At 40.2% G+C, this 13,260-nt stretch overlaps 1 protein-coding gene across 3 annotated transcripts in view; it reads left to right on the forward strand.

The window, feature by feature from the left end:
• The window catches only part of RhoGAP68F (Rho GTPase activating protein at 68F), a 91,367-nt gene that overhangs the window by 48,131 nt on the left and 29,976 nt on the right, over positions 1 to 13,260 (forward strand). For all 3 annotated transcript variants that reach the window (XM_067156414.2, XM_067156412.2, XM_067156413.2), the window contains one exon: positions 7,649 to 7,755. In XM_067156414.2, coding sequence (XP_067012515.1) covers positions 7,649 to 7,755 — 107 coding nt within the window. The remainder of the gene's footprint in view (positions 1 to 7,648; positions 7,756 to 13,260) is intronic.

The following is a 13,260-nucleotide window of genomic DNA, read 5'->3' on the forward strand; positions in this document are numbered from 1 at the left end:
CTATTTAGGTCACTCACAGCTCTGTTAAACTCTGACCTCAAAATTGGGTCTCCCATTTCATCAGCATCAACAGCCTCTTGTTCCAGTACCAAATTATCTGCATCTTTACCTTGATACAACTGTTGGATATGCTCCTGCCATCTTTCTGCTTTGTCTTCTTTCCCTAGAAGAGGCTTTCCATCTGAGCTCTTAATATTCATACACCTAGATTTCCTTTCTCCAAAGGTTTCCTTGATTTTCCTGTATGCAGCATCTACCTTTCCCAGGACCATACAGCCTTCGACATCCTTGCACTTCTCCTTCAGCCATTCTTCCTTAGCTACCTTGCACTTTCTATCCACTTGATTCTTTAATCGCCTGTATTCTTTTCTGCCCTCTTCATTTCTAGCATTCTTGTATTTTCGTCTTTCATCAATCAGGTCTAGTATCTCCTGAGTTATCCACTGATTCTTAGTTGATTTTTTCTTCCTTCCTAACATTTCTTCAGCAGCCCTCTACAGTGGTTCCTTCAGCCTTTTCATTTAGTCCTTGTGCAATATGTTCCTTGAAACAATCCCTCACATTCTTTTCTTTCAACTTGTCTAGATCCCATCTTTTTTCATTCTTTCCTTTCTTCAATTTCTTCAACTTCAGATGGCATTTCATGACCAACAAGTTGTGGTCAGAGTCCACGTCTGCTCCTGGGAAAGTTTTGCAATCCAACACCTGGTTTCTGAATCTCTGTCTAATCATAATGAAGTCTATTTGATACCTTCCAGTGTCTCCAGGTCTCGTCCAGGTATACAGCCGTCGTTTGTGGTGTTTGAACCAAGTATTGGCAAGGACTAAATTATGATCAGTGCAGAATTCAACCAGGCGACTTCCTCTTTCGTTCCTTTGTCCCAATCCAAATTCTCCTACTGTACTACCTTCTCTTCCTTGGCCTACCACTGCATTCCAGTCTCCCATCACAATTAGATTCTCGTCACCTTTGACATATTGTATTAAATCTTCTATCTTCTCGTATATTCTTTCGATTTCATCATCTGCTGAACTAGTAGGCATATAGACCTGCACTATTGTGGTGGGCATTGGTTTGGTGTCTATCTTGACGACAATAATTCTTTAACTATGCTAGTCGTAGTAGCTTACCCGCTGCCCTATTTTCTTATTCATTATTAAACCAACTCCTGCATTTCCCCTGTTTGATTTTGTGTTGATAATTCTGTAGTCACCTGACCAAAAATCTTGTTCTTCCTGCCAACGTCCTTCACTTATACCAACTACATCTAACTTTAGCCTATCCATCTCCCTTTTCAGATTCTCTAACCTACCACAACGATTCAAGCTTCTAACATTCCACGCTCCGACTCGCAGAATGTCAGTATCCATCTTCCTGATGATCGCCCCCTCTCGTGTAGTCCCCACCCGGAGATCCGAATGGGGGACTAGTTTGCCTCCGGAATATTTTACCCGGGAGGAAGCCATCATCAGTACATCATTGATACAGAGAGAGCTTCATGTCCTGGGAGTTAGTTACGGCTGTAGTTTCCCGTTGCTTTCAGCTGTGTAGCAGTATCAACACAGCTAAGCCATGTTGAGTATTATTACAAGGCCGTATCAGTCAATCATCTAGACTGCCGCCCTTGCAACTACCGAAAGGCTGCTACCCCCCTTTCGATGAACCATTCGTTAGTTTGGTCTCTCAACAGATACCCATCCGATATGGTTGCACCTGCGGCTCGGCTATCTGCATCATTGAGACACGCAAGCCTCCCCACCGCGGCAAGGTCACATGGTTCGCAGAGGAGGTGCAATATCCAACCAAATCTACGGCATGCAAAGCTCTGAAATTAACGTAGGCATACTCTTAGATGAATCATTATAAGGTAAAGTTCATTAATTAATCGTTTCGTTTATTTACATCAGCCCAGATAGTGGCCATGATTGTTAAGGTGTCAAAGTCTAAACGGTCTGACACCGAGGTTAGCCGTTTCGAGTCCCGTTGATCAAAAACATTTTCACCATCAGAATGTTGGCCGGAAGTGTGGGGGAGGTGATGGTATACAAGTTCTAATCACTAGATTGCGTGCCAAAGGCCTGGATTAAATTCCAAACCTCTCCGCAATGCTCTTATTGTGTGAGGACATTTGAGCACTGTTGATGGTGATTTGTCCGTCGGATGGGTAATTTAAGCCTTCTATTCGACAGGAGTAGGTTATGTGTCCTCTCCCTTCATTTCATCTCATTGACTTCTCTGACGAGGTTGACGTCAGGAAGGGCATCGGGTCATAAAATCCTGCCATGACTGATTCTTCTCACCCCACCAGGCGAGTTGGCCGTGTAGTCAGGGGTGCCCAGCTGTGAGCTCGCATCTGGGAGATTGTGGATTCGAACCCCACTGTCGGCAGCCCTGAAGGTGGTTTTCTGTGGTTTCCCATTTTCACACTAGGCAAATGATGGGGCTGTACCTTAATTAAGGCCACGGCCACTTCCTTCCCAATCCTAGGCCTTTCTTGTCCCATCATTGCTATAAGACGTATCTGTGTCTGTGCGACTTAAAGCATACAGTGGAACCTTGGATTGCGAGCATAATTCGTTCCGGCAACATGCTCGTAATCCAAATCGCTCGTATATCACAGCAAATTTTCCCATAAGAAACTATTGAAACTCGGATGATTCATCGAGAACACAAAAACATTTATTCGCTTAACATTTCTAAAACAAAATATAATGTAAAACAATTAAACTGCACTTTACCTTACAATAGAATCATTGTTGGTGTGAGGGAGACGAGAGATGACATGAGAAGAGTTACTGTGTAGCACGAATTTCACTAACGGAATCACTGCTATCGGTTGGCTCATTGGAAGTGTTTTCTTTTCGTGCAACTTTAACGAGGAACCTGTCCAATGACTGTTGCTTTTGCCTCTTTTTGAGGATTTCACGAAAATGTGACATTGCATTGTCATTGAACAGATTCATCCACTGTAATCATCTCCTTCTTCTGACCGAATTCCTTTTTAGCCTTCTTTTCATTCACAGGGCCCATCGTTGCAGAACAGTTATATCACAGATGACAGAAACAAAACATGTACACTCGTACGGTGTTGACTATGCGAGCGAGACACGCCAGCTGAAGTCCAGCGCGGGAAATGATTACACACATTTTCCCAGGAAAGAGAGTGGCAGGGGGAAGGGAAAACAAAGGCACAGGGGAGGTGGAAAATTACGTACACGTGACGCTTGTATTGCGAAACCTCACTTGCTTATCAAGACACAATTTATTTAAAATATTTGCTCGTCTTGCAAAACACTCGTAGACCAAGTTACTTGCAATCCGAGGTTCCACTGTATTAAAAAAAAAAAAATTATCTCACCCCATACCCGATCCCATAGAGAAACGTGACAAGGATTGGACAAACATACATTTATTTATATCGTATTTATTTATTTCATATTATTTGCCCAATATTATTTTATTCACTTAAAAATGTTCTATACCAGCAATAAAACATGAACTGTATTTTATTTAGAGGAAACATACTAAGTCTGCCTGGTGACCATGTTCATTAAGACATGAAGTCTGAAACTCACTGTGTTTAGCCGGTCCAAGTCCCGTTGTTCAAAACAAAGAATTCCCCATCAGAATGTTGGCCGGTAGGGTAGGGGAGGTGGTGGTATACAATTTCTAATCACTAGATTGCGTGCCAAAAGCCTGTATTAAATTTCAAACCTCTCCGCAGTGCTCATGTGGTGTGAGGCCATTTGACCACTGTTGATGGCGATTCATCCATCGGATGGGGTCGTAAAGCCCTGGTTCTATTCGACAGGAGTAGGCTGTGTGTCAGCACTGGTTTTTATTCTCTCCATTCCTGCTATCATGTCATTCATTTCTTGTCATTAACTCCTCTGATGCGGTTGACGTCAGGAAGGGCACCTTGTCATAAAAATTCGCTGCAAAGATTCATCTTGCTTCATATCCCAGAGATCTGAAATGTTTGTCATAGGTGGGTACAACATTTCACTAATCCTGCATGGCTGTGTGAACGTGTGATTCCTTTTCCAAAAAATGAAGGTATCAAGATCAACAAGCAACATCACCAGAATTACCCGGCGTTCTACAAATTTACGTATTTATTGACACGACATATAATGGAGTTCAAGTGTTGGAAAGGAAGCACTCTATACATATTAGCTTTAATTGGAAGGAACTTAATAAGAGTTTTTCCAGAAGCTCTGTAAGGAATTATTAGTGTGTTTTAATATAATGGTGTTTTATGTTATTTGTGCCATCCACCGACTCCGACATTGAAGGTAACAATATTACAATGAAAATAAAATAATTTATTTCATGCAGCTTCTGTAAAATGACACATGTTAATAAATATATATTTTTAAATTTTGCTTTTAAATGACTGCTTTTTAAACATCAAGTGATTGAATTAATAAACGCGGCCTAAGCCGCGGATACATGCTAGTTTAAATATAAATAAAATGCTCGCTAGATCTTGACCAAACCAGAAATTTAAAAGGATTATCCCCTTGGATTTGGTACTCATCATCATCATCATCATCATCATCATCATAATTTTTCAACTCCAGTTTCCCAGGTGTGTTGTACAAGTGTTCGCCATCTCTTCCTGTCTGTGAACATCTTCTGTTCCAGGACATCTTCCCATTTGAGATATCTCTCTTCCACATCTGACTTCACTGTGTCTGCCAAGTGTTTCCTTGGCCTTCCCTCTGGTCTCTTTCCTTTGACAGTAAGGTCGAAGTATTGTCAGGCAGGTCTCTCACTCTTCATTCTCATAATATGCCCATGCGCTTCCTTATTACACAGGTAATAGGGACCTCACTGTCAGCTACCTGCCTGTTCATTTCATTCCTGATTTTGTCCTTTCCAGTAGTTTGATTCATAATTCTAATGAATCTCATTTCTATTGCCTGAATTCTGCTGTAGTCATTGTTTGGTAGAGTACATGTCTCTAAACCATGTGTGAGAATCTCTACGAAGTAGGTGTGGTACAGGGTTGATTTTCCTTTTTGTGGTATTTTGCAGTCCCAGAGCAGATTTCTGACTTGATTGCAAAAGTTTGGTGCTTTCTATGTCCTGCTGAGTAATTCCTGCTTGACAGATTTCGTACTGAAATGCTCAGTTTTAAGTAGATGAAGACAGCAAAATTCTGGGATTCAGACATTGCTTTGTAATTTTTTCTTAGAGGTAAATTAATTAAAAATTAAATGTTAATATTCTTATGATACACTGTCAATTGCAGGTAAAGTTCTTGCAAGAATTCTATTTTAAACCGGCTCTGAGAGTTATTTCAGAGAGGATTTTGACTAAGTCTCAATGTGGTTTCTGAACCTCTAGAGGCACAACAGACATGATCTTCTGAGCTAGACAACTCCAGGAAAATTGCAGAGAACAGCAGCCGCCTCTGTATTTAGTTTTCTATGATTGGGAAAAACCTTTGATTCAGTACCAAGATCTGCTATGTGGAAAGTATTGAGACATTTTGGATGTCCTGAACGTTATGTGGAATTGATTCAAGCTCTTCATGATGGCATGTCTGGACAGGTTCTTTGTGGTAACTCATTATCAGATTTGTTCCCAATCACTCGTGGATTGAAACAAGGCTGTGTGCTTGCTCCTACACTCTTTGCACTGTACATGGCTGCCATGCTGCATGAAACATCTGCAAGCTACTTAGGCATGGGGATTAAATTTTGTTTTGATGGAGGCCTTTTCAATCTGGCAAGACTTTGCTCACAAAGACAACTCTGGTTACCCGGGTGACAGAACTGCAGTATGCCAATGACACCGCATCTCCTGCTCTAACACCTGCACCACAGTCAGTCAACTGCTTTAAAACTACATGTGATTGCTTTGGTCTTGCCATTAGTGCAAAAAAAACGAAGGTACTTGCACAACCTGCCTCAGGATTAACTCTTCCTGAGTTCTGTATATCTTAGACACAACACTGGAAGAGGTTGATCACTTTTCATATCTTGGAAGCATCTTGTCAAACAGTGTACCTGCGAACAAGACGTTGATAAAATAATTGGGGCTGCTCATGCAGCATAGCCGGCCCCGTGGTGTAGGGGTAGCGTGCCTGCCTCTTACCCGGAGGCCCCGGGTTCGATTCCCGGCCAGGTCAGGGATTTTTACCTGGACCTGAGGGCTGGTTCGAGGTCTACTCAGCCTACATGATTAGAATTGAGGAGCTATCTGATGGTGAGATAGCGGCCCCGGTCTCGAAAGCCAAGAGGGGATTCGTCGTGCTGACCACATGACACCTGAAGGTCTTCGGGCTGAGCAGCGGTTGCTTGGTAGGCCAAGGCCCTTCAAGGGCTGTAGTGCCATGGGGCGGGGTGGGGGGGGGGGGTGCGGGGGCTCATGCTGTTGTCATTTCCACGCTGTGTATGGCTGTGTAACTAGGACACACTATCGCAGTGATATCAAAAAACTTGAGCACTTTCACCAACAGAAAATGAGATTCATCTTGGATATTAAGTGGCAGGACTACGCGACCAACACGGCAACTAAATAACATTGAGGCAGTGGTCATCGCTCATCAACTTAGATGGTTGGGCCATGTGCACCACCTGGGTGATACCAGGCTCTGCTGCCAAATTCTTTATGGTGAACTTTGCTCCGGCAGTAGACCTCATGGAGCCTCTCTTAAGCGTTTTAAGGACCAGCTGAAACACATCATGAAGACAACTGGTATAGATATACAGACATGGGAAGAATGTGCTGTGGACTGTTCACTGTGGCGGCACACTACATCCACCGCCACCAACTTGTTTGATAGATAACGCCGCAGACATCAAGAGGCCAAGCGACAAGCAAGAAAACTCCGTCAATTACAACCCCACCCTCCTGCATCCATTCAGTGTGATTTGTGTGGGTGTATGTTTTATGCCAGGATTGGTCTGTTCAGTCATCGTAAACACATCCATAAACTGAGTTGAACTGGTCAGTGTATGCAGGTAGAAGTGATATATACTTGGATCGAGTTACAGCCGATGACACTGTCTACCAAAAAGTAATTGGACACCCATGATGGTTGTTAATTTAGTATGTCAGTTGACTACAGGGAATACAAGAACCAGTTAACATGAGGTACAGAGCTGTCTGACTTAATATATTGCAGGGCGTATGTTTTATGCCAGGATTGGTCCAAATCAACAAACAGACAAACATTGAAGTTGGGATAAATCTCTCCACTCCGGTGTTTATGGACAGCTGTATGTAACTTTCTCAAAATTATGCAGATTTACAGGCATCAAAGTACAACTACACTCGATATGGTTTGTAAGGAAATACTACAAGACCTGTTCTGATTCCATTCAAATGCCATATAAAATCTGTAAAGTGTAACTTATTACTAAGATATACTAAGTCTATTTCAAATTTCCATTTAGTTCTTAGATAGTAATTTTGACTGTCAAAGACAGTCTTAAGTACTAGGAAATAATTAAATAAATAATCCTCTCAGCCCTTGACAGAGTTTGTTTATATTTTATCATGAGAGTGGGCTTCAGGACTCGTATAGGCTACCCAGATCTGTCATGGTATTTATTCTGTTGCTCCTGTCTTTCTGGGTATCAGAGATTAGTCCATCGAACAAAAGAAATACATCCTGTATTTTTCTAATTACAGGTTTATCTAAGGATGAGAGACCTCGGCTAGTGAAAATTTTAATTCTGGAGAAACTTCCAGAAGATAACTACCAGATCCTGAAGTATCTTGTACAGTTCCTGTCCATGGTAAGTAATTCTTGTATTATTATTGTTACGGGGTTACCCATGGACGAGCAGAGGTGAAAGAAGGTGCCGGGATGAATGGGTCTAACTACAAAGTCAAAGTTAATTTAAAATTTTAACAAAGGTTATATTTTCGAAAAACAAAACTTTAACAACTTTTCACTTAGTGAGATAACAATGACATATCAGGTACCATGACAAAGTTTAGACAAAGTAAGAAAACCCCAACTTTAGTGACTGTTTAGTAACCAGGGCTTCCAGCCCCTCTCTTTACATTTCCTGAGCTCTCAGCTCAACTTTACAAAAGATTACAATTTTACACAAGGGCAGAAATCCCCTAATACAGGGAGTACTCTCTCCCAACTCACAATATCAAGCCTTCAAAAGGTATTCAGTAATCTTACTTTGAAAAGAGCTAACAGGCTCTCAGTTTTCAAGCCAGTTCAAGGCAACACCAAAAATATCTTACACCTTTTTGGCCTTCTGTGGCCCAGCTTACAAACTGAAACAGGGGTATCTTGTACCCAACCTATAGGGCCTTCGTGTAAATAACAGTTAAATAAATGGCCCAAACACAAAATGAAAGGAGGTGAATACTTGCACTCCTAGATGAGAATTCTGAAACCTAAAGGGCACTAGGCGATGAAACAGGGGCTATTCCCAAACTATGGAGGTGACTCATATAAGAAAGAATTTAAGACATTACGGAAAGGAAAAAAACCAGTTAGAAAATGTAGTCACCTCAAAGCAACATGAGGGGGAGCTCGAGAAGGTACCTCACTCTCTATCCCTGATTTACAGTTAAAGGTTGATGAAATATTACATTAGCCGGCAGAACTTACATTTTAGAGAAGTTGGTTACGTAGTTAAGGTTTCCCTCAGGTTAAACTGCGGAGCTAGCAAAGAAATAAAGATGTTCATTGGCCATTACCTTGCTGAAGAACTGCTGCCTGATGAAAGAGGCGCCTCCCGCCCCCTGCTTGACACACGCACTAAGTTAGATGACGATCAAATGGCCAAGAGAGGTGAAAATCCGCAGTTTATAAACCCTCGGGGAAGGTTTGAGACCTTTCACGAATAATCAAGACACACCCACAGAATTTTATTGGTTACATTCAAAAGTTACACTCAGAGTTGAGGAAGAAATACAGGATTGTTTGGAAATTAATTACAAAAATTCGTGATTGGCTAACTTCAAAACTGGCAGAAAGAAAAGATAAATATTGCCAACCCAAAAATGAATGAACGATATTTAGTGAAGAAAAACTTATGAATACAACATTTGTTCAAAAAGGTTCCCTTCACTTCGCACCAGGGTGCATGATCATAGTTTTTTAGCAGTGACATCTATGAGAGAATGTCCAAGCTTCTTGATCAATTGGAAACAAAACAAGTAGAAATTCACACAGTAGTGGAAACTTTACAATAACAAAATTAGGTTGAATTACAGTAGTGAAATCTTCTGAGAAAAAATTTAAGTAGGTCTAGCTTTCAAGTTCACTGTTTCTCCTGTAGAGGAGTTCTTTTAGGCGCAAGATTTAAATAATATGCGGCGTAGAGGTGTACCTCCCGGTACAATTATTGTTATTAAGTGGGATGACAGTGATGTGACTGCACTGTTTTAAAAAACTGGTTATGCATGTATACCAGCTTTGGTAGTGGGATCATCTTAGATGGATGGAGGAAGATATGTTGTTACTTTGGAGAATAATGGACTAAAATATGAAAGGTGAAAGAAGTGGTGGGAGACGAGAATGATGATGATCGATTTATTCATTTATTAATGTCCAAAACACTATAAACAGTCATAAAAGATATGTGAAACCTCATTCATAAATTTTCCCGCTTAACACGTCGTAAATTCAAAGTCCAGATTCTCGTCCTATTCATCATCATTTCTTCGCTCCAGCAAGCCGGGTGCGGTTGTGTACGAGCCTCGTCCAGTTTGTTCTATCCATCCACAGATGCTGCTCATATATGCGACACCAATTCACATCTCTAATTTCAAGGTCTCTCGTCGTATTAAATCTATATAAAAATAACTCGCATTTCGCGTCGCAAATTTTCGCTATTACCACGTAGTACGATCACATTTTTCCCAGCCCTGAAAATGTTATTTACCATCTCTAGTGAAAGAAACATCATTTATCGGGTAAGTGCTGTTGCCATAGTTGCGTGATAACGAGAAAAGGTCTTGAATTGCACCTTCGGAGAGCAAGCCGAGGCCTGAGGAAGGCTCAGTTTCGGTTGCCGGTTAGCAGCGAGATTGCTGAATAACACTATGAGCCTGTTTGTGTTTGCATTTCACACTCCATTCAGATGTTAGAAATTTATTTTGTTTTGAGTAGTACAGTAGAATTCCATTAGTCCGGAACGCCCGATGGTCCGGCATCATTCCAGGATTTTAAATATTATTATCTCTTAATAATGATCTCTCCTGAACAATCTGATGCATTTGTCGAAACTATTGAAGTGTATTTTTTATTATTTCAAAGTAAATAGTGCAAATGTATCTGATACAATCCAGTTGTTATGCATTGACTTACTTAAATATCTCTATCTCTGGAAATATTCAGTCTGGAAGGCTGTGTGCTACACTGAGTACTGGATAGCCAACCATATGATAAAAAACTAGATTTAAGAAATTGAATGTATGGGCCACGTTCAAAAACGGATGGGAACATGCCTTCAAAAATTGAAGCGGACAGAAGGAAAAAAGAAGTTCTAGATGGAAAGTCTCTAAATGGTAAAGGAAGACTTACAGATAAAAATATCGATGAACTTCAGCATTATTATGGAATGATAATAAGAAACAACACGATTGAAAAGAGGAGTGTGTTATTAAACTAATGATTCTGCTGATCAACATTTTACTGCAAAACGCGGTGTTAGAGCTGTTTTCACTGTACACCTTAACCTACATCGTAGTAAGAGATACCGCCCGATAGTCCGGCATTTTCAGTAATCCGGCACCGGGCCGGTCCCGATTGTGCCGGACTATCGGACTTCTACTGTACAGTGAAGTGTAGCGAATATTTGTCACATGATACAGTAGCCTATATCTGGATTAGGAACATAACCCTGTGAAATTGACTAGCGTGGTGCATATTTGTCTTATGATAGCCCAATTATGGATATGGAAAAAGTCGTGAAATTCCTTACTAATGAAGACAACATTAAAATCTGTCAGAAAGTGGACTGGCATCAGCATCTAAAAGCATGCAAAGGTCGCGAGTGTTGAACTCGCACTTTTGAGTTTCAACTTGATCCCTCACGTTGGTCGAAGTTTTGTTTGATTCAAAATGGCAGCTTAAGTCATTCTTGTCAGTTGCACATGGTTGAGTGTAACCTCCAATTCACTGTGTAAGAATGTGACTAGAAAATAATGTTTTATAATCCACTGCCCCGAAATAAAAGGCTTCTACTAACGTTTGTTTTAGAAAGACTGTGTTCTCCAATAATATTTGGATATTTTATTGGCCCCCGTGCCCATGTTTTCATATTTGTTCTTTTGTGTTTTTTGTACCTTTTAATACTTTCCTCTCATCTTTAGATATGGTAGATATAGTTTACACTTCCCGCGGATACACATCTTAATACCAATATAGTTGGTCCATTATTGGACATTACAAAATTTTCCAGCTAATTCATTCCTGGTTGCCAGTGTTTCGCCCCAGTGTGCTAACTTGGGCTCATCAGTTGGTAAATAGCACACCTACCAAGGCGCATGCCTAGTGCATACTGTTGAGGCCACTGTGTAGGCTACTTGGAGCCACCGGCAGTGCCAACGCACTATTAGAGACTTTTGGACGAATTCATAGACAGCACTTATACATAAGTGCCCCTTATAAGCCAGGTCATTTCATATTACCTACTTAAGTGACTCACTTATGTTGCAGGAAGATGGAGGATGATTTTGCTGAATACGTTGCATTTCATTCACAGAATGCTTTCCATGCACACAGTAGAGATGGAAAATCCTGTCGAAATGTAATGTGACCAACGATTTAAAGAAGGTTTTGTTTGAGTAAAGTGACAGTTATGAATATTCTTGTTCCTTTGATTGAGAGAGTGAACATAACCTCTAGAGGACTCACTATCTCACATTAATGAAGATATTGTTTTGAGATTTTATGCCACATCTTAATTTCAGGTTGTTATTATTATTATTATTATTATTATTATTATTATTATTTTGCTTAATTAATTGGAAACGTGTTACAAGTTGATAAGTTATGAAGACTGCAGGACTATAGAATAGTAAAGAACAATACTGAGTTATAACATAAATGAACATGTTGCACTACCACCATTTATTTTAAGTTTGCGTGTTAATTATGTCAGGTTAGTCAACCAATCGTTTTGCTGGATTATATCAGAAGTTTCTGAAATTATGGCATCGCACATCAAAACATACTGTTTACACTTTATTGGGGAAGTAATTAGGCCAACTACAATGTAAGAGCTATGGACATGTTTGTCAAATCATTAAAAGTGTTGTAAGACTAGATATTCTACATTTGGATGAATATTTGTATAGATTCGAGTACCTGGATAACTATAAACATATTAAGAAGAAAATTAGACTCTGGGCATTTTGGTAGTTTGCATTCTCCACAAGTTTTTCCCACGTCATTCATATTCTGATGAGGAACTGCGTCGGTCTGCTTGTTCTATATTATGTGCATGAACTTCGACACAAGTTCCTGTAGGTGCCGTCTCGGCTCGCTGTTTTGTTATCCATTCTGATAACCAAATACAATATAGAGGATCTTTTAACCTCAAAAATGTTACGCATGATGTCCTTCGATAAACAAAACACAATAGATCATCCCACTATTCTGTTGCCAGAAATACAGGAAGCATGGACACAATATACAGCATTGCCACATCTCCAGTGAATACTTACTATAATTGATCCCTTATTACTTAAGGGTTCCACTTATGTATAAGTGCTGACTATGAATTCAGCCCTTGGTCTCATTTCTAAAAATTGATGCCTGCCTGGCCATCAGATGATATAGATGTTGATTCCGATAGCGAACCTGAAATATTTATCCCAAATGTGTAAATTTATAATACCAATATAATATAGTTGGTCCGTTATTGGACATTATAAATTTTCCAGCTAACTCATTCCTGGTTGCCAGAGTTTCGCCCCAGTGTGCTAAGTTCCTTGCTACTTGGAGCAGGTGGTAAATAGCACATCTGAGTTAGCTGGAAAATTTATAATGTCCAATAACGGACCAACTATATTGATATTATAAATTTACTCATTCGGGATAATTATTTCAGGTTCCCTATGGTAGTCAACATCTGTATCAGATACTCTCTTGTCGGAAAAAATTGTATTTAGTGTTTCTATATCCCTGTTGGATAGCAGTATCATGTTTTCTTGCTCAGTACCTTCTTTTTTGTTGTCCCCAGCAGAAACGTATACACATACTCTATGGCTGTCCATTTATTTCTTATTTTTATTGTTGTGGAAGCCATTTCTTTTCAGTTAAT

Source organism: Anabrus simplex, chromosome 12 (genome assembly GCF_040414725.1).
Source record: "Anabrus simplex isolate iqAnaSimp1 chromosome 12, ASM4041472v1, whole genome shotgun sequence".
Taxonomy (NCBI): Eukaryota; Metazoa; Arthropoda; class Insecta; order Orthoptera; family Tettigoniidae; genus Anabrus; species Anabrus simplex.